Here is a 21,172-nt window from a genome sequence, read left to right as displayed (position 1 = left end):
GAATCACAACAACTGGAGCGAAAGGGGCTCGTGCTCCTTTGCTTACGAAATGACATGAACGACTGCGAGGACGCCACATGTGTGCGCGCGCACTCTGACTCAAGCGTGAGCCCCGCTTGAGCGGCAGCGGTCACACGTCAAACCTCAGCGACCCGCGCGTGCTCTCCTGCGGATTAGGGTTTGTCAGATTTTGGTTTTGACCCACCGAGCAGGAGGGCGCTCGCGCTCCACCGCTGTCGCGCACGCACCCTCTGACGCCGTCACGCGGATTTAATCTGTGCATCCTCGCAGAGCGCCAGCTCCGGTCCGGTCGGTTCGGTTCTGCGGAGGGGAGGGCAGGTGAACGGCGCCGGACTCCTGTCAGAAGAACCGGGGCGGCACATCCATCCCTCCCTCGTCTCCAGCGGGAGGCCGGCAGGATGTAGCGGCGGATTAACGGAGGAGAGAGGGGCGGCAGAGGAAGAGAGCTGGACCGCGCGGACCGGGGCGGGACGGACGGGACATGGGGAAGGACCAGGAGCTGCTCCAGGCCGTGAAGACCGAGGACTTGCTAACAGCCCAGCGGCTTCTGCAGAGACCGCGGCCAGGAAAAGCCAGTCAGTACCCCGTCCATCCTCCTGTCACGCACACGCACACGCACGCCATTACCAGGTCAGGACAGCGCGGGCTAAACCTGTTCCACTGTGTTTTTGTAGCCTATGGGTGACAGCACATATCAGGATGTGGATGGAAATCACGCACGCGTGCCCCTCCTCCCCTGTCCCCCACTATGAGGCAGGGATGGGGTGCGTGTGCGCGCGGTAAAGGGTGCACAGAGGTCCTGCACTGCTCTCGGGACAGGCGGATTATTGGTGTGTGAGGAAGCCAGATGTTCGTGGGTATAGTGTGGTAATTGTAAGTGCAAACGTGCAGACATTTGGAGTGAGGGGGTGCGCGTGCGCGTGGGTGCCTCACATGAAATCAGCTGGGATGCGAAGTGATAATTAGATTTCAATTACAGCCCTGGAACTGCTCTCCTCTCCTTAACCCCTCTGCTGCCACCCTCTTCACCCTGGTTCCTCCCCTCTCTGGGTCTCCCTGGACCCTTCTTCACTGGCCCTGTGCATGTTTGTCTTTAAAAATCCAGCAGTGCCACGGACAAGAAAATGCTTCTCCTCAAATGCCAGAACAGATCAGCCCTGAGTGGTCAGGCTGCTGCACACTGACAAAGAGACTAAAGATGGAGGGGATGTGTGTGGGGGGGCCTTGCAGGACAGAAGGAGCGACCCAGTGTGGTGTGTTGAAGGGGAGGTTAAAGTGTGTGTGAATCCAGGTTTATGTTTGAATAATTAAACAGTAAGCCAGGTCTCCCCTGCGAGAGGATCTAAAAGCCCTGGTGCACGCACACACTCACAGGCAAGCGTGGACGAAAACACACTCGACACGTCGGGTGTTAGTCATGTGCCTGACTGTGATCGTATTATAAATAGAATGCTAATGAAGTTCAGAGCATGGCGGGTTAGAAGGGAGTCGCTGTGGTGGAGGTCTCTACTGTCACAGACGACACAGATGAATGTTGGGGATTAAAGGAGTGGAAGTGGACGTGAGATCATGTAAGACCACGTCTCATACAGACTTAAACGGCCGGGTTTGTCCAGATTCAACAGCGACTGAATGATCTCTATAACCTGAGCTGTGAGTACATCCTTTTTATTAAAGTTTAGCTCACCTGGCAAAATCAATATTAGCTTTTAGGAGGTTCTAGAGCTGCACAGTGGACGTTCAAGTGTATGTTCAAGAACTCGGTGAACGCAAGTTCTTGAACGCACTTAGCATAAGGTGTTCACACCAGACTGTCGCTGAGACTCGATATTCAAAGTAGGGCTGGCTGGTAAAACGATAACTCACGATATAACTTTCTCAATCGTAAAATGAGACTCTCGCGATAGACTTTTATTTTGAAGGGTCCAAAACTAACACTTGCCATTTGCAAGCATTATCTCCTCTATGGCGAGTAAAAGTTAGAGGGTTTATCACCACATGGCGAGTACATATTTGCGTAATCTTACCTCTACTATTTGCACGCGAGGTAAACAAACACGCGCCACAAGACACAAAACCCCACCCCCGCACCAACTTCGCCTGCAGCGTTTGTTTTGGCTGATGAAACAGCGAAACGTAGTGATTTTTAACTTTATCCAGTACCTGAGGATAAAAGTTTATCCACTTAAAGCAGCAACAGATTAGTAAAATGTGCTGATTTGGAGACAGCACTGTTGTTACATGCTAATGCTATGATGCTAGCTTGTTAGCCGCTAATACTATGATGCTAGCTAGCTGTTCTGTGCATCACTTGTATGCGATCGTGGACCGGATCAAAGTCGGACAGTATTTGTGCGAACTGGCCTTTAAGACGTGGCAGATAAATACAAGATTAATTCACAGGACATGAATAAAAATTGTATTTTCTAAATAATAACAGAAATGAATCATTTACATGCATTTATACATACATAGATGTTCTGTTGGAAGTGGTCTCTTGAACATGAGCTCGGTGTCAACGTAGCATGAAATGGATTAAGTGGGTTTGGATAATAGAAATTTACACACCTGCAGTGTTACAGGAAATCAATGATTTTACTTAAGCAGAACACTGAGGTAAGAATGGGATTTGGTTTTTAGGGCAATAAAATGGGCCTAGATTTGAATAATGAAGAAAGATATCTACAGTTTTATGACAGTCTGATGGGGCTTTCATACTGGGCCATTCAGTTTATGCTTTGTTCAGTAGGAAACAAACCAGCAAACTTGTCAAAGCAAGCGTGTGGTTACGTTTACATTTAGTAAGAAGATGCATTCATTCAAAGTGAGTCACAGGTTTCCTAATATTAAGGAGAATGTTGGTTAAGTGTCTTACAGGGACACAGTGAGCCTGTTTACATGCACACAATTATGATTGCAGGGAGTCAAGAGCTTGCAAATTGAATCAGAAATTGAATAATCAAAAGGTTTTTGTCCACTGTGGGATTTATTTTTGATAATATCTATACCTTATATAGACTAAAGATGTCACAGTTCTCACTTTTACCTCCTGAGACTTGAGCTTTCCTTTGGAATACCTTTTTTTATTTGCTAGCTGTCTCCATATGTGCACACGAGGTGTCAGGAGGTTAAAAGCGAACTGTTACATCATTGGACTGAATTGTTAAGAAAGTGAATTGTTGCATCCCTCCGGTGTACCTGTATGTCTACATTAAAATTATCAAAAGCATGTGTTGTGTTCAATTTAAGAAGGATTTATTTTTTAGTGTTTTTTTTTTTACTTTACTTTACACCAGACTTAGTATAAGCCAGTTCAAAGGGTTTTATTTACTTGCATATTAGGACAAGAATTTCTGAATTTGTATTTTTTTATTGTTGTTTTGTAATACACGCACATCATATACTGAACCGAAGCAAAACCTTGACCCAAAAATTAAGGTTTGAACCAAATTGTAGGGAAAGTGAACTATTGCATCCCCAGTAAAGATGTAACTTATAAACTTTTTGAAAACATAGAGGCGTCTACGCTGCCATGTCGTAGTAGTGCATTCATATCGTGTGAGTATATCGTGCCATTTTTCTTCTAACGTTTCTATGGTCTATATTTGTTTATGTCGTTTTTAATTATTTTTATTGATAAACTTTTGTTATGTTGTGATATGAAGCTAAAAACTCGTACACTTAAAAAAAGTTTCTCATTTGCAGTGTTGGGCAGTAACGCGCTACTAAGTAACGCGTTACTGTAATCAGATTACTTTTACAGTAACTCAGTAATCTAACGCGTTATTTTGAAAAAGCTAGTAATCAAGTTATAGTTACATGGACGAGTAACTACGCGTTACTTTTGTACGATATTGTCTTAGCAGAATAACACGTTATTTGTACTTTTTGTCAATAAAATGCGTTGCTTTTGCAAGTCGCGACTGAGTGACGTAATCCACCTGAGACGCGACTATCGCCGGTGCGCAGCTGCAGCAGCTAACTTAGCAAAACAAATACAACACGCATCATGGAGCTGGGAGAAAAATACGCATTGTCGAGTTGGAAGTACGCACATTATTTTACTTTAGTTGGTACGAGTGGAAAGAATGCTGTGGTCCGTTGCCATTTATGTGGGGGGAGCAAGACGTTTTCGACGGCGAAAAACTCCACATCAAACCTTTTGAAGCATTTAAAAGGGACACACAGCACGACGCAACTTGTTGAAAAAGAAGTCAGAAGATTAGCGACAGCAAGAGAGTCTAGGGTGAGTCTGCCAGCCAAGCAACCAAAACTGGATTTCTCCCGCGAGCCCCGTGTAACGTTAGAAGAGCTTAATCAACTTGTTGCGGGATACATTGTGGAGGAAATGCTGCCACTTTCTACTGTGGACTCCTCAAGCTTTCGCCGAATTATCGACAAAATTCCCTCAAACAATAATGTACATCTGCCACACAGAAAGTCATTCACCTCATATCTGGAAAACGAGTACAAAAAGATGAAAGCCGCTTTAAAGTTAGCGTTAGATGATGTACAGTTTGTATCAACAACTGCAGATATCTGGACTGCTAATAATAGGAGTTATATGGGTGTAACCATTCACTGGTTCAACCAAGACACTTTGGAAAGACACAAAGCTGCGTTGGCTTGCAAAAGAGTGAGAGGCAGGCACACTTTTGATGTCATTGCTGCTGAACTGGAGCAAATTCATTCATCTTTCGGCGTGCTAAACAAAGTTGTTGCTACAGTTACAGATAATGCATCCAATTTTGTGAAAGCATTTAAGACTTTCCCACCACCTGAGTCTGATGAAGATGAAAAAGAAGAGGAGGAGGAGCAGGAAGATGTACTTTTTACAGACATAGCAGAAGCCCTCACTTCTGTTTCTGATGAGGGCCACATCACTCTCCCCCCACACTACAGGTGTGCATCACACACCATGAACCTCATTTCCACAAGTGACGTTGAAAAATACCTCACATCTAGTCCAACTACAAAATCTGTGTACAGGGTTACTATTGCAAAATGCACTGCGCTTTGGACTAAAGCAAGTCGATCAACTGTTGCAGCAGAAAAAGTGGAGGAGGTCAGCCAGAGGAAGCTCCTGGTTCCATCATCAACCAGGTGGAATTCATTTTATGATGCAGTCTCCAGAGTTGCAGAGATCCCTATGAATGAGCTAAATAACCTGTGCAACAAGCTGGGTATCAAGTGCTTCAATGAAAAAGAATATCAGTTCATGCATGAATACTGTATTGCAATGAAGCCACTTACTGCAGCACTGGACATACTGCAGGGTGATGAGTGTCCATATGGTGCTTTGCTGCCTACACTTGAGATCCTGATGATGAAGTCTCTCAGCCTAAAAGATTTGCTCACCATGACAGCAGACCTGCCAGATGTTATTGTAAAGGTGTGTATGATTCAGAATCACAAAAAAGAAGTACTTCCATTGTTGGTGAACAGAATTCACAAATTGACTTGGGTGATATAGTGCATGCAAACAATTTAAAACAAATTATTTACATTTGGCCAAATTGTAGAAACACTTGTGTTAAACACTTTTAACTGTATTATTGTTTATTATAGGCCATCCAGACTCGTTTCTCCATTGTGCTCGACAACAAAGATGCTCTTCTTGCTGCCATAAGCTGCCCAAAGTTCAAACTCAGATGGGTGAAAGATGGAGCTAGAAAACAGCAACTGAAGAATCTTCTGGTAGCAGAGTGCCAAATACTTTCTTCTTCAGCAGGAGCCTCAGACAAAACTGACAATGTGCCAAACAAAGTAGTAACACCAGTAACTGGTATGGAGTTTTTTGAATTTGAGTCAGAGCCTGAGGACTGTTACTCTGCAGACCAAGAAGTAATGAACTATCTGAGCTCAGGGGGATTTGAACTTGACACCTTGAGCAACTTCCCAGCAGTCAAAAAGGTTTTCCTGAAGTACAACACTCCAACCCCTTCAAGTGCACCAGTGGAGCGTTTATTTAGTTTAGGTGGATTGGTGCTGACCCCAAGACGGAATAGACTGTCTGACAGTCGATTTGAGAAGCTGCTATTAATGAGATACAACCACTGTTTCACTAGCCCTGATCATCTGAAAAAAAGTGAACAGTAGTGCCAAGTCTTTATACTTTTTGTGATTTGCTTTGTTAGTAACTTCAGCAGTTAAAAAAAGAGTGGCAGTTAAAGAGGTCAATGATTCAATGATTTTACCTTGTTATAATGGCCTTCCTTCATCATTAGTTTACTCAAAGTTATATTTGAATTGATTCATGCATGTTTGAGTAATCTTGTTTTGTTCTTCAGCTGGAGCTTGAGTTTATAGTAAAGCAGCAGGTATGGTTCAAAACTGTCCCATTGCCACTTTCCAACAATATAAAGGAGTAATTTAAAAACTGCTGTCTGTTACAGTTAAATTTTCAAATGAAAAACTTTACAGTTCTGCACTTTTGAACAGGAAGTCAACAGAGCTGTTTGTTTTTAAGCCGTTTTTGATCAATTTGGGGTGTTACAGTGAACAAAATGTAAACTGCTGTGCTGATCTACATATGTTCTAGTTTAGAGTTGAAAAAAAACACAATAGGTCTCATTTACGTTTTGAGATTTAAATTGAACAACTACAAACAATTAAATTTATAAGATTGCCTTAAAATTATAAAGGGAGCTGATTTTATTTATTTACAATATGCTGTATTTTTATTTGGAAAACAACTCGACATTGTTTTATGTTAAAGAGCCAAAGGCTAAATTTGTTTGTTTTGCGAGTTTTGCACTTTACAATAAAGTTTTTATTGTGAAACGCTTCTGTATTAAAGTACTTTGTAATCAGTAATCGGATTACTTTTGAAAAAAGTAACTAGAGTAGTAATTAGATTACTTTTTGAAGAAGTAATCAGTAATCAGTAACCAGATTACTTTTCCAGAGTAATCTGACCAACACTGCTCATTTGTGATATTACATGTTACTTGAATAATAGAGTCAGAAAAGCAAGGAATTACATTTTGTCCTTTTGTTTCAGAGAGTAACTGAAAAAATATACTTTATTTTGGTATATCATGAGATATATCTTTATTTTGATATAAAATAATTTCTATCATTATATAGAGGTTTTTCCATATCGCCCAGCACAATGTCAGGACTATCTTATTTGGTGAGGAAACATACTACGTTTGCAAAAAGGACCAACACATCTGTTTGTACTCAATGAGAAGAAAACTACAGTTGCTTTAGATACATAGCAGTTAACTACATGATAAGCCAGAAAAAAACAGTGTTTCAGGAAGAAATCACTATGTTTTCTTCCGATTTTATATTACTAGTTAACTGCCATTAATGGGTAAAGAAACCCACCTGATTAATCTGACTTTTTAAAATGTTAAACCATGACTGGACATTTGTTGTTCATTTAAACAACGTCATTGACATGGAATTTGAACCTTAAACTAATTCAATCGACTCAAAGTTTGAGCTATAAGCCACACCCACTACATACTAGAGACCATCATCTGCATAGAGTCACATAGAGTAAGTGATGGCCTTGCATGTTACAAGATAAAACAAAAATGGATTAACAGAGTTACTAAGACATGGTTCTTGTTTCGGGAAATACTGCCTTCAAACGAACTGCTTGATGTTTTCAGGTTTGATTCACTCCTGTTTGGTGCAGTGTGAAAGCAATACAACAAAAACGGTTGAGAATCATTGGCTTTCTCCATCCACTTGAACAGAGTCCCTTGTAATCTTTCTTCGTGTGAAAGCTCCTTTGGTTCTTGACTTGTGTTGGTGATTTTTTTTGTGTGTTTAATTTTGTATCAAAAACTTTGAAAAAGACACCAGCATCCACACTAAGACAGAAAAAGTGCTGGCCTAAACTGAAGCGAGGAATTTGCTTAAAGGATACAGGGTTCCAGTTATTTCTTGTTTCTTAAACCTCCATGTTTTTTTCTGTTTTTATCATTAAACTGTGTAAAACATCACCTTCCCACCATAATCTGCTGACAATTTACACTTTTTTTCCATTTATATTTTAAGCAGCCTGGGTGTTTTCTCTCTGTAACTTGAATTACTTTTTCAAATCTATGCAAAGAGAAAGGAAAAATGAAAACTTTTACCATCTTAATGTCTTTAATAAAGTAAAAAGTGGTTCAAAAGACAGTTTATTTTGTTTTCAGATTATCCTAAATCCTTGTCAGAATGTCCATCACCCTCTAAACCTCCTTCATAATTTATCCTTTTATGTCATTTAAGCCTTTTTTGTAACTTTAAAACCCAGTTGTAGAAATTAGGGCACGTTTTAATTATTTGGGTAGTTTTAGTAAATAATCAATAACGCTGTAAAACACAGAGGCAGTGTGATTTTCCATCTGCCATTACCCAAACAAGAGAAAGCACACATTAGTGGTCATTAACAGACAGTTGGTGCATCCTGTGGTCAGGAGCCAGAAAGGCTATCGACTGTCAGACATTGTTGCTATTGACTCAGACTGAAACGACTAGAGTTTTTGATTGGAAAGATTGAAATTCATTTGCACCACACACATCACGCGTTTCAAACACGCAACACAGCTAATTCAAAGAAAAAAAATCCCTGTGAGTTTTAGCTTAAGAAGAGGACGTATCCCAGAGAAGGAGGAACATTTAGGGGGAGCGATTCAAATCTCCACTTTGTGAGCAGCAGATAAAGGAAAAGCCTCCAGGCTTATGTTGGATATCTGATCCCTCTGGCAGCTCGGCACTATAAACTTCACAGCTGACTGGTCATTAATCATCAATCGTCCTGTCTTTTTATCTTTATTTGGATTAATTCTTTGTCAGGATGTTTGTCCTGCACTGTCAGATTTATTTTTTGCATCCACATTTTCTTCTTCTTTGAAAGTACAAGTAACAGAAACCTAGTGCTGTTCATCAAGCAACTGCTTAATTAAGTGTTGGTAATATGGAATTGGATGGAGCAAGTTTTTGTCAATGCATCCCTCCTCTTTCAGGCTTCATTTTTTTCCTTCATTTTAGAAGATGTAAATAGAAGATATTAATATCTATGGCGATGGACTGGCGAACCATCTTTGGTCGACCGTGGCTGGGATAGGCTACAGCATCTCACTGATCCCAATGAATTTTAAATTGATTTGATGTGGAAGATTGGCCTTGATTGTCCATCCATCCATCCATCTATATCAGAATTCTTATTGGGATACATTTATGATTTGCCTTCCTACAAAACTCTCAAATGCTTTGCCCCTTCCAATTGAGAGAAAATAACATTAAATTATCATCCTCACTACATATTCGTTTTTTTTTCAGTTCGTGTTTGTGTACTGGGCACCAGGTATGACCAGTTTTTGATATATTTCTAATGGCAGGAATACTTTGGAGAAGCAGTTGTCACTCAAGAACATTTTTTCTGATAAATTTTCTTGGAAATGTATTTTTTCAGGAGCATCCGTGAGGTGTTCAACAAAATAAATAATTGATGAATTAAGATTGCAAAGCAAAGTTTTATAAAACGGAGTCTGCTGGAATCTGATGTTTTACAGAATTAACAGAAAACCCTTTTAAGATGAGAATGACAACATAATTCTGCTCCGTTTAATCTTTAAAGATTTTATTTAAAAAAACAGTTATGTAAAGTAGCTGTTAAAAGTCTTTTACTATATCAAACTAAATACCAGATCATATGTATACATTTTTATTAGCATTCCTTTCCATTTGGAAAGTTTTCTTATTTACTGTCAAGCTATGTTTATGATTATGTCTTAAAAACATTTTGTGTCAGGTTTGAATTCAGATTTTGCTACCTTTTCTTGTCAACAACAGTAATCAGATTGTGGTGTTTACAGAAGCTGTAAAGTCTCTAACATGTTAGATCATTTGAATACTATCTCTTACAATTCTATTTATTTTTAAAGTCTTAATTTAATTATACCAGCAAAACCCTTAAAAATCATACAATCGTTTATTAGCAGGTTTGTCTTCTTGTAACTTCAAAGATGTGTAGATCAGTGCCAACAGCGCTTCATAAGGGTAAATTAAATTTAATAAACTTCCAGTACAAAAGCATCTCCAATACTGTACCAGAAAATCATGAAGGGTGTGAACAAAATGTTCTCCTTTGCTCTACCTACTATCACTTTAGCATTGACACAGAGAAGCTGTGATGTTTCTCAGTGAAACATCCCTATCTCCTCATTGAGATGGATATGCTGCCAATGAAAGCCAAGCTTTTGGATCATTGAAAGGTTTATATATGTGAATGAGCCAGACACAGATGGATGTGAGAAGCCTGTTCAGTTATATTAAAAAATAAACGTTCTAACAAGTAAGCGGCTGGGCCCTTTATTCTGTTGTAAAAACATGACAAGATACATTCAAATTTCTGTAAGAACACTAGTTTTAATCATCATCTATCAAAGGAGACGTCGGCGTCTTGTTCAGGCAAGTGTAGCCGCTTCCTTATGTAGGGACCGGCTACATTTGCTGAAGCGATGGAGGGATTTTGGGGAATCTTGGTTGGTGATTTTACAGAGGAAATGTGGTTAAAACAATTTCGCATGACACACAACGTTTAAGGAGCTGTGTGACCACTTGTGGTGCCCGCTGTGTAGGGCTCAGGGCAACCAGTTCCAACCAAGAAGCGCATTTAATTAAAAAAAAATAAAAAATTTTTTTAGCAAATTTGCGATATGTGTCCATATTGATACACTCCAAAAACCACCTCCTCCAAGCGCAAAACTTTTTCTTTCAAATAAATGCAAGTTTTTTCAAAGTTGTGGTGTTTCCATTAAGCATATATATTGTTGCCAATCCAATTTGCGCAATTTTATAGTTAATGGAAACGCATCATGTGATGGTCTTAAATTCAGGCAAAGATTACATTTGATCTTTTGGTTAAATAATCAGCACCAAGGGCTGCACGGTGGCGCAGTGGTTAGCGCTCTTGCCTCACAGCGAGAAGGCCCCGGTTCGACTCCCGGCTGGGACCTTTCTGTGTGGAGTTTGCATGTTCTCCCCGTGCATGCGTGGGTTTTCACCGGGGACTCCGGCTTCCTCCCACCGTCTAAAAACATGCTTCATAGGTGAATTGGTGACTCTAAATTGCCCCTAGGTGTGAATGTGAGAGTGAATGTGTGTGTGATTGAGGCCCTGCGACAGACTGGCGACCTGTCCAGGGTGTACCCCGCCTTCGCCCTTCAGTAGCCGGGATAGGCTCCGGCACCCCCGCGACCCCGAAAGGGAAGAAGCGATCAAGAAAATGGATGGATGGATGGAATCAGCACCGACTTAAATACCAAATCACTGGCTAATTTAAGCCTTGTGCTCTCTTGATTTACTTTCTGAATACTTGAACTTCAGATCAAGACCTGGACTTGCAAAGCGTGACTTTTGATTTACTTTGAGAGGTGTCCACTATGATCTACAGAATCTAATAGTAAAAAATGTTATTTCTTCAAATGGATTTCCCGTTTGAGAGTAATGTGAATGATTTACAGTTTCAGATCCACCAAAGAAGAAGATTTCAAATAAATGAGCAAATAATTGAGATGCTTGTGTTGAATGGTTCTTGTTTTTGAATTGTTCAGTATGGACAATTTAAGTGCTTTATAAATAAAGTTTATTATTATTATTGCTTTAGGGAGATAAGAATGTATTAGCACTATTTATTATGTCTCACACTAGTCACAGCTGCTGCGTTTCATCACACCTTAGACGGATTTTTGGGGGTTTTAGTGAACCCCCCATTCCACCACTATTTCTGTGTTTTTAATGAAGTTGAAGTCCATTTTTTTTTGTTTGCCGCAATCTGAATTCAGTTTTAAAACACAGTTAAATTACTAGCAAAAATACATCAGATTCACACATATTTAGAGGTAAAAAGGCATTAAGGGTGACTATTTTTTATGTTAGCATACTGCTTAGCCTCTTACTGCCATGCCAGTGTTGGTATACTGCCACCTAGTACTGATATTTTAAGCTATGAAACATGGTACTTTACCAAGTTTCAGCCCTACAACTCCATGGCTTCGTATGAGTATAAGGTGCGTTCACACATGCTCTATTTGGTTTGGTTAAAACTGACCAGAGTATATTTTTCTAATTTTAGTGTAGACCAAGTTTACACTTTAGTCCAGACCAAACAAGGTGATTGAGATCTACCTAAGCTTCCAAATGGACTTCTATTTGTCAAAGGCGTGAAAATAAACAGGTCCAGATCTAGCCCAACTTCAGAATGCTGCTCGTTTGGATCACAAAACTCAGTAATTAAATCGTCAAATCTAATATGAAGCCCCTTTTTCTGGCATGCTTTACTTTCCAAACACAATTATAAACTCTAAGTATCCATGTCTGAACAAGCATCTTCATGTTTTTAACAGAACTCCTTACACCAGAATGCTTCTGACCTCTTAATCTTTATAGAAATCACCATCATTGTGGCACAAGTCAGAACTTGAAGCACACACACAATAATGGTGATGAGTTAAACTGGCTTCTGATCAGCTGTTTAGAGGAATCATGTTATTCAAAATAACAGCTCTGTCCAAAATTTCTTCCTCCTGCGTGGTTTGTTTTCTTTCAGCAAAAGGAATGTGTCTGGAACACAAGCAGTTTTAGTTGATGCCCTGCCAGAATTAGGAAGATGCCTCTTCAAATTGGTTAACAAAGCCAAACTTCTCACCACATTTGAGTTTTCTTCATTGACTTACTGCTTAGGAGAAAAAACAATGTATTTTCAATGCACTGAGACACAGACGGGTAAGTGGCATATACTTAGCACTTAACTCCCTTTCTTGAAGGGGATTAAAACACTATATGATTTATTATATTTATGAGTTATATGAATATTTCCAGTAAAATTAAACATCTATGACAACTAACATTAAATTTTAAATCAAAACACAGCAAATTAACAATGGAGACCTTTATTTTTCTAGTCTCTTGGCTAGTTTAAACACCTTCTAATGTTCAAAGCAGCTTTTTTGTAAATCCAGATTAATGCTGTGTCTTGTTTGCAAAGCTTTAAAGCAGCTAAACCTGGAGTAGCTTCTGAATTTATGAGCAATATTTTAACCATAAAAGCCATAATCTTGTTCCTGTCTTAGAAATAATAAACTGCATCCACTGCTGCTTGGAATAAATATCTTTTGGACATGAGAAATGGTCAACATTTCTCAAAAATAATCATCCAAGACAGAAATTTACTCATGAAGCATAAACATTATTATAGATCTCCCTAAAAAAAAGGCTACTTAAGTTTTATCATTATGTTATGATTTGACAGAGTATGCTGCTGGAAAATGGGGTGCTTCTGGGTGAGGTAAATATGACTCTGTGACAGTCCGGTGGTGACACAGATACCCGTACACATGTTTTCATCACATGCGGGGGGAGGGTTTACCCATATTTTTTAATCCAAGATGATGGAACCTTAACATGGACAAAACCGGGTCCCCAACTTATTTTTACACACACACACGTGCAGGAAAGTGATGACGGCTTCGGAGGGTAAACAGAAACAGCCAAAGCACCAATCAGCACACACTCTTTAGCAAATTACAGGGAAAATTAGAGTGTGAGAGCAGGATGAAGGGATGAAGTGCGGATAGAGCTGCAGGGAGAGGGAGAAGCTTTTCCGCAGATTACAGAACAGCCACAGATTATGGCCTGTGGATTATGAGAGTCTGACCAAAATAAGGAAAAAAAAGTGGATGCAGAAGGACAGGCAAGCTGTTTGTTCTGTCCTTCTCAGAGAGTGTGTGCTGGTTTCCTGCCTTCATCGCCCTTCAGAGATCACTGTTGTCTCTCACATGTGTGAGTTCATATAATCAATCAAATTACATGATTGCACACGATCGTCCTGAGGCAACATCTCACATGTGCAACATTATTTATCAGCTGCTTTTCTGACTGTTTTATGGTTTTTAAACCTGACCCCCCTTCCAAAAAATGATAAATTATTTCAGTTGTGTATATTTTCAATATATTATGTCAAATTACAACATAAAAAGTACTAAAATAAAAAAAAATATTTAACATACTAATTTAATTACAAATGTGGATTGTAGATTTTTTATTTAACCAGAGATGTGGAGTTATGGCACCTGACATGGACTTGAGTCAGACTCGAGGTATAAATTTTATGACTACGGACTCAACATTACAAAATGTGAAAGTACTTGCTGCTCAACTGGAACTATGACAGAAGTAACTCTTGACTTCACTTGGACTTGAGATTTCAGACACAAAAAGACTTGTTACTGTTGTTGAAGGGAGTTGAAAGGACTGGGAACTTTCAACAGTAGGACTTGATCCAACATGTGACTTGAGAGTTCTTGGTTGTGACACAGGACTTAAGGACAAAGACTTGAGACTTACTTGAGGTTTGCAAATTAATGACTTGATCCCACCTATCAAATCTAATAATCTAATAGTCTTAAGCAGTAAATTTGACATGCGGCAGAAGTGAATTTGCACCGCCTGCCACGTCTGGTGTTAATGCACCATTATACAGTCAATCTACTTGACTGTTTAAGAAAACTGGACTGAGTGACCACCCCTTGCGTTCCAAATATGAAGTACCCACTGGCTCTACCCTTTGATCCAGTCACTGAAAACATCATGCGCCCAAAGCTGAGTCTCTGATTGCTTGCCGCGCCACACCTGCCGGCGAAATTGCGCCGCGGCAGATCTCATTTTTACATACACTGAACATTGAAATTTGATGCCTCCGCCGCTCTGTTTGCTGTAAATGCAACATTAAACTTCTGTGGAGTAATAAACAGCTATTATTAGTTCATTATATTTGTCAAAATAATCATTCTTGGTCTGCTGGCTCCCCACATTAAATATTTGAAACGTTTGATTGGCAGACTCTCTAGAGCCCGCTTTCAGTGGAAGCGGTGTGGCCTTTTAAAAAGCTCAGTCCAACTTAAATCAATTAATGTTTATAAATGTCATCTGCCTCCAAACTGTTCATATCTCAAAAAATTGAATTGACCTCATTTGTTTGGAGCCAAGTTATTTTCTATGGATGGCATCACACTTGATCGGTCCAGTTCTCTTATACAGTCGGTGGTGCCACCTCTGGTTTTTATCATGTTTTGACACAATTATGACACAATAAGTCTTAGAAATGTAGTTAATGATCAGTGGATCAGGTTTCTGCATGGATACTTAGTATAGGAACTACAACTTAAGAGCAAACATATATCTAAAAATGTTTTATTAGTATGTTATTATTGTTTTTAAAATAATTTGTTTTAGCTTCCTTGTTCTGATTTTAGAATGAGGTTCAAGCTTTTATTACTATGGGATGTTATGATGATCTGTACAGTTTTAGGGTAGAAAAATCTAAGTTTAGGGGATACATTGAATTGGTGAATCTTTTTATGTGGATTTTTTTTTACTCCAAATGAGCTTTAAGATTTAACATTACTCTCATACTAAATAAAAAATATATATTTTGGTTTTTAACTTTTTTGTTCAAAAGAACACATTGTGCAAACAGGAGAGCTTGAAAGGTTATGTTTACTTGATTATTACTTGTCTGGTCATATTATGATCTTGTGACTTCCCTCTGACTCTTGGTTATTGATGCAGTAAATAAACTGGTTGAAGAAGAAGGGCTTTTCACATGTTTGTTTCTGAATAAGTCTCAAATCTATTTTCTTTCCCCTGTTTCTCTGTCAGAGCTCCTCGGAGCAACAAAGCGGATCAACGTAAACATCCAGGATGCAGACGGGTAAGGAACTCCCACCCAGTCCTCCCACAGTCTCTTCATCATCACTCCTCCATCATCATTACCCTCTCTGTCTGTCCTGCTTGCCTTTAACCTTTAAATGGTTCAAAAATCAATATTAATATTAACTTATATCTAAAACTGGCCATCCAGACGCAGACGTGTGAAGTCTCCTCCAAAGACGCTTTGTATGATTCATTGTGTGGGTGAAGATATTTAAAGACATGAGGTGAAAAAAGGAAATAATCTGCTTATGCTTTATCTGAAAAGGCTTTCTATTAAAGCGAGTATGTGAACAACAAGGACGTTTTTTAAAAGGTTTCTATTATTAATACAAATTTATTTTACTTAGTAATAAAATTTGACTGAAGCTTTAAGGATTCACGGACAAATATGGCTTTTTTGTGTTGCTAGTTTTTGGGAAGACTGTGACAAGTGATGAACTTTGAAACCAAACTGTGACTGATTTAAATTTTAACAAAAACACTTGACTTTGGCATGAGCTCCAAGTTATGCTACTTTTACACCGCCCTCAGAAACACACGTTTAAGCAACCACCTCCAATTAAGAGTCTATGTAGACTACATAAGCGTTTTGGGCTTCTCCATTCAAAACTCTGTTTTTAAGGCTCGACATATAAAACGGACTGCCGTTGAACTTGCATTGAAAGTTAAATCAGTTGAACTTTGACCAATTTAGGGACTCTGGTTTGGCAGTGAGCTCTGGATGGTGTCCTTTCAATGCATGGAGGTGTCAACTGTATAAAAACTGATTATGGAGGAAAAGTGAATAATTATGCCCAGTCGGAATTATATGACACCAAGTCTTTCATACAGCGGAATAAAGCAATGAAAGAAAAAGACTGGAGCAAGATTTGTGAGTTTCGCATTTCACAGCATTCCTCTTCCAACTGTAGGTACTTGTGCTAGTATCAGGTCCAGTGTGAACACCATATGCTAAAAGCGTGTTCAAGAACCCGTGTTTAGCGCATTCTTGAACATTCCCGGTGTGAATGTAGCATTACATAAAAATAATATCAATCTACTGTGTATCCGAGTTCAAGCTGTTATACCTTCTGTTATTTATACTCCTCATGTTGTTTGAGTTTCAAATGTGTTGATAAAACAATAACAAATACCAAAATAAACAAATCTTCAGATTGTTCTCAAAGTTGTTTCATACATGTCTCTAACCAGTCTCAAGATTTATGAAGTCTGGAAGTGTGATGATTATGAGAGAATTTTGTGAAGAGCTGGTGCACGTTGAAGTACCCTCAGTGAGGGTCAAACCTTCAGTCTATAAAATAATTACAACATTTAACTGTGTATAACTATGGACTGTCACCAAACATATTTCAACAAGATTTTATTACATGTAAAATTTTTGCAGAATTCAGTACCATCATACAAAACGTATGTTGGTCCTTTTCTGCTGTTATTATAATGATGATAATACTTTTTGAATGTATACTTTAAAAGGAAAGATAGGATAAGATAATAAAAAATTACAAAAACTATCTGAAAAATGTTTTCCCACATTGCACATACCAGTGAATTGTTATTTCAATAGTTATACCAAGGTACACTGTGACAGCTGGTCACAATTTGTAAATGCTTCTCAACTCTGTTATGTATGAAATAAACACTTTAATCTTAACTAGATATATATATATATACTTTATTAATCCTTACGGAAATTATGTCATTGTCCTTGCTCCATACATCTCACCACACAGTTAAATTAAAAACAAAACCCATAATGGAATAAAATAGATAGAAATCAATAAAACAGTTAAAATGTAACTTTAAAAGTTCATAATTAAAAAAAAGTGAAATACATAAAATGTGAAACATACTGTATATATAAATAAAAAGAAAAACTCCAAATAAACTGATGTTTAGGTTGGGAGTTCTCAATCCTGTCATTTTAGGTTTTACTATGAAAGGAGCGATAAAATAAAATACTTGAGTATCGATTCATATAAACACCAAGCAAACGTGCATAAACATGGAAATTGTTGCAAAACTATTTTAACTTATTACGAAATAAAATGTATGTTAACTTGTATATAATCTTAAAAATATATGCTTTTTAAATTTAGTTTGAAGTATTGAAGTCTTGTTACATTTTTTGAACAGATATCTTATTTTAAACAAATAAATTGAACATAATGCCACTTCAAAAACCACTTCAAAGAAAATTGTGTTTTTGGTGTTTTTAACATTTTCTTGTAGCATTTTATCTTATGAGGACATATATTAAGAAAATTTATATTAAAATTGGGTTTCTGTGTATTTCTTTTTTCAAATTGTGATGATTTAGGAGCAAATTGAAAAAAATGACAAATTTTATGGTTTTGGCTAAAAACGGCATAATCATGATTAAAGACAACTAAGAATTCTTTTACAAAATATATAAATTTCTTGATTGGAGTGGAAGTGTTTTGTGATTGGACTGTCACTTTTTCTCACTGACCCAGACCCCACCCAGATGCAAGCCTTCAAGCATTAAGCTAACTCCTCTGTAGCTGTAGCATTAAACCTCTGTATGTTCAGATGACTGTTCCTTCCTCACATGTATTGATTCTTCTCCCTGTGTGCTTCACCTCCTGGTTCTTATCAGCTCTGTTGTGGTCACAGACTTATTAAACACTTGGTTTCAGATTACAGCATTTCAAAGAAAGTGAGACCGAATCGTTAAAGAGAAATCATTGAACTCTGTTTTAATTTGCGTCTGCACGGTTTATCTGCAGCTGAAAGGTCAGGGTAGAGCTGAGGACGCTGTGGTGTGTGCGTTTTCTCCCATGGATAACACGGGAACTCCTATAGATAAACGTCCTTTTAAACATAACTGACATCGTTGTGCGACAGGGACAGAACCTCCAAGCAGTTACACTATGGTGCACATTGTAATCTCTAATCTGTTTTAGAAATGAACCAGCACACGAAGACCTTAATTAATCGGTACATGAAGCAGTTGATGGCCTTGATTAGTTCAGAAATTTCCCCACATCAGTTCTAGATTTCGGCCGTCATCGCTGGTTCTGATTGGTTAGATTTGTGGGGGGCAGTGGACCGAACAGAAAACAGAACCTCTTATGCTGGGATGAGATAATTGGACCAAAGTTTTTGAGTAATGACTGATGGGCTGTTGATTTGACTCCAGGGATTGGCTCTCATTTTCACAAGGGATGCATTAGCTACACACACTCACACACACACGGATGTGTGTGCTTTCTACTCCGGGGGTAGTAAGATTGCTTATTAATGGAAGTAGGTCAACCCCCCCCATCTCTCACGTAGAGCAGAGGGGCGGAGCAGCGGTATGCTGAAGATTAATTCAGCAAAGTTAATGTCGCTCTATGACTTTTTGAATATGTATGTTTTTATTATTTTTCTAACACGTGTCCTGTTTGTGTGTGAAGGCTGTCACCGTTGCACCATGCGGCTCTGAGCGGCAACAAGGAGCTGATCTCTCTGCTGTTGGAGGCCCAGGCAGCAGTGGACATTAAAGACCATAAAGGTAAAAAAAAAAAAAGATGAGCACAGACAATGTTGCCCTAAAAACTCACTGTGTCAACTCAACGTAGACTCCACGCACCTAAAAAAAAAAACAAATACACATTTCCGGCTTTCCTTGTGTGACAAATAATACCGGCTTATGTAATAAGCAGCGAGCTTGTCGGAAATGTAATACTGCTTTTGCGTGTGTGTGTGTGTGTAAGTGTGTGACAGAGAGTGACAGATTTGTTTGCTCGGTAAACAACAGAGAAATAAGGGATGAAAGCTTCATATCTGCAGGACTGAAAGCCAAGTGGAAGCAGAGCAGCGGATATATCTCCACCCCACATTGGCAGACTTTAGTGGAAGAAAAACGCTGAAAATCTCAGGGCAGATGGGAGTTATAATCCCTGCAGGATGCAGGCCTGGTCTCTGCACTCCCAGTCAGTCATGCCCTGTGTGTTTCTAAATACAGGCGCACACCTGGTGGGCATTTTTACCACGTGGTTCTACGTCAGTTTAGCAGAAATGTCAAAGCTGTGCATTCAAAACTCATGGAGACGTTTAAGACGTGGGCCAATCTATTGCCCAAAGCAGTTCTCACCACTTAAAGATCCTATATTTAGCGATTAAAGAGGTGCTACTTATATCTATAAACATTTAAAATCCTAACGTGGATTAGCAATCAGCTAAAATGCAATGTTGATCATGAAAATGCCAGCTGAGGGAATATTTATTTCTAGGGAAGGGGATGTTTTTGCCAAAAGTTGTCTTGGATTCATTTTTTCCAAACAGTGGAATCAAGCCAACATTGTATGGCAAAAAAAAAAAAAAAACCCTTCCACCGATCAAAAACATTAGCACGAGCTTACTGACCTTGATATCTTGTAGGTCTGGACTGGATACAAAAAAACATTACAAAGAAGAAATGAGGAAGCATCTGTTTGCTGAGCAATTACGGCAGGAGAGTCATTTCCAACACTGAAGACCCGCTGACACCAATTTAATTTCTAGACTGGATTATAGCAGTGTTCCTTAAAAACCACAATCTGTTGTACTCCCAATATACTCATGGGATAGATGGTTTGTTGTGTCCTCAAAGTTCAAGATTTTAAATTCCCTTTAATAAAAGGCTCTTCTAATAGTTTTGAACCCCAAAATTAGTAATATAACAGTTTTAAGACTATTCCGATGTGGTGAGTGAGCTGGAGCTGAGCAGAAATGTGACACCGGAGAAACAATGATAGGATCAATGGAAATTGGATAGTCTGGTGAGTGACTACTGGAGATGAGGTGGTTAAAAGAAGGAAGATGAGAAGCTTTGGCATAGTTCGGAGGATACTGAGGGGTGGTTTTGACGTGGGACCTAGGAGCGAGCAGGAGAGAGGATAATCCAATATCCAATTCCAGGAGAGAGGCAGCAGGAGGGGTAGATCTGAGAGGGAGGATCTGTGGGCAGGTCCTAGGCCAGAATCCAAAAAAACTCCCAGAAGACGCAGAAATACAGACAGGGGACAATTCAAAATGAGGTCAGCTGAGAAAACAGTTAAAAACCACAAACCATGAAAAGACTTTAACATTTCGCCACATCATTGCAATAGAGAGATATATCAGGTTCAATTGATTAAATGCATTTTTTTCTTAGACTGCTCTGTACAAATCAGAGAAAAGCAGAAACATTGAGGTATTCAGTAAACCTACTCTTGCAAACCAGTATCTCATGTTTGAGTCCCTCCACCCACTTGATTCTAAGCTATGAGTAATCAGAACATTACAGCACCAAAGAGCTACATTAACATGACTCCATAAAGTCTCCCTGTGATGAAAATCGTGTTTTTTTTAGTTTTTAACAGGTATGTTTGGGATTTTTCTTATGAAAGAGAAGAAATAATTAAAGCCGCAAGCGGCGTTGTATGGCCCGCAGTCGCTACCCGCC

The 21,172-nt window shown here is 38.9% G+C and overlaps 1 protein-coding gene across 3 annotated transcripts in view; it reads left to right on the top strand.

The window, feature by feature from the left end:
* The window catches only part of si:dkeyp-9d4.3 (caskin-1), a 47,473-nt gene continuing 26,301 nt past the window's right edge, over positions 1–21,172 (top strand). For 2 of the 3 annotated variants that reach the window (XM_024259486.2, XM_024259485.2), the window contains exons 1-3: positions 1–596; positions 15,688–15,739; positions 19,161–19,258. In XM_024259486.2, the coding sequence (XP_024115254.1) occupies positions 503–596; positions 15,688–15,739; positions 19,161–19,258 (244 nt within the window). In that variant the 5' untranslated portion in view covers positions 1–502. The remainder of the gene's footprint in view (positions 597–15,687; positions 15,740–19,160; positions 19,259–21,172) is intronic. The other variant, XM_024259487.2, reaches the window with a different exon arrangement.

The sequence above is a fragment of the Oryzias melastigma genome, linkage group LG1 (genome assembly GCF_002922805.2).
Source record: "Oryzias melastigma strain HK-1 linkage group LG1, ASM292280v2, whole genome shotgun sequence".
Lineage (NCBI taxonomy): Eukaryota > Metazoa > Chordata > Actinopteri > Beloniformes > Adrianichthyidae > Oryzias > Oryzias melastigma.
Note: the sequence above shows the minus strand (reverse complement) of the source record. Positions and strands in the feature narration are given on the sequence as shown.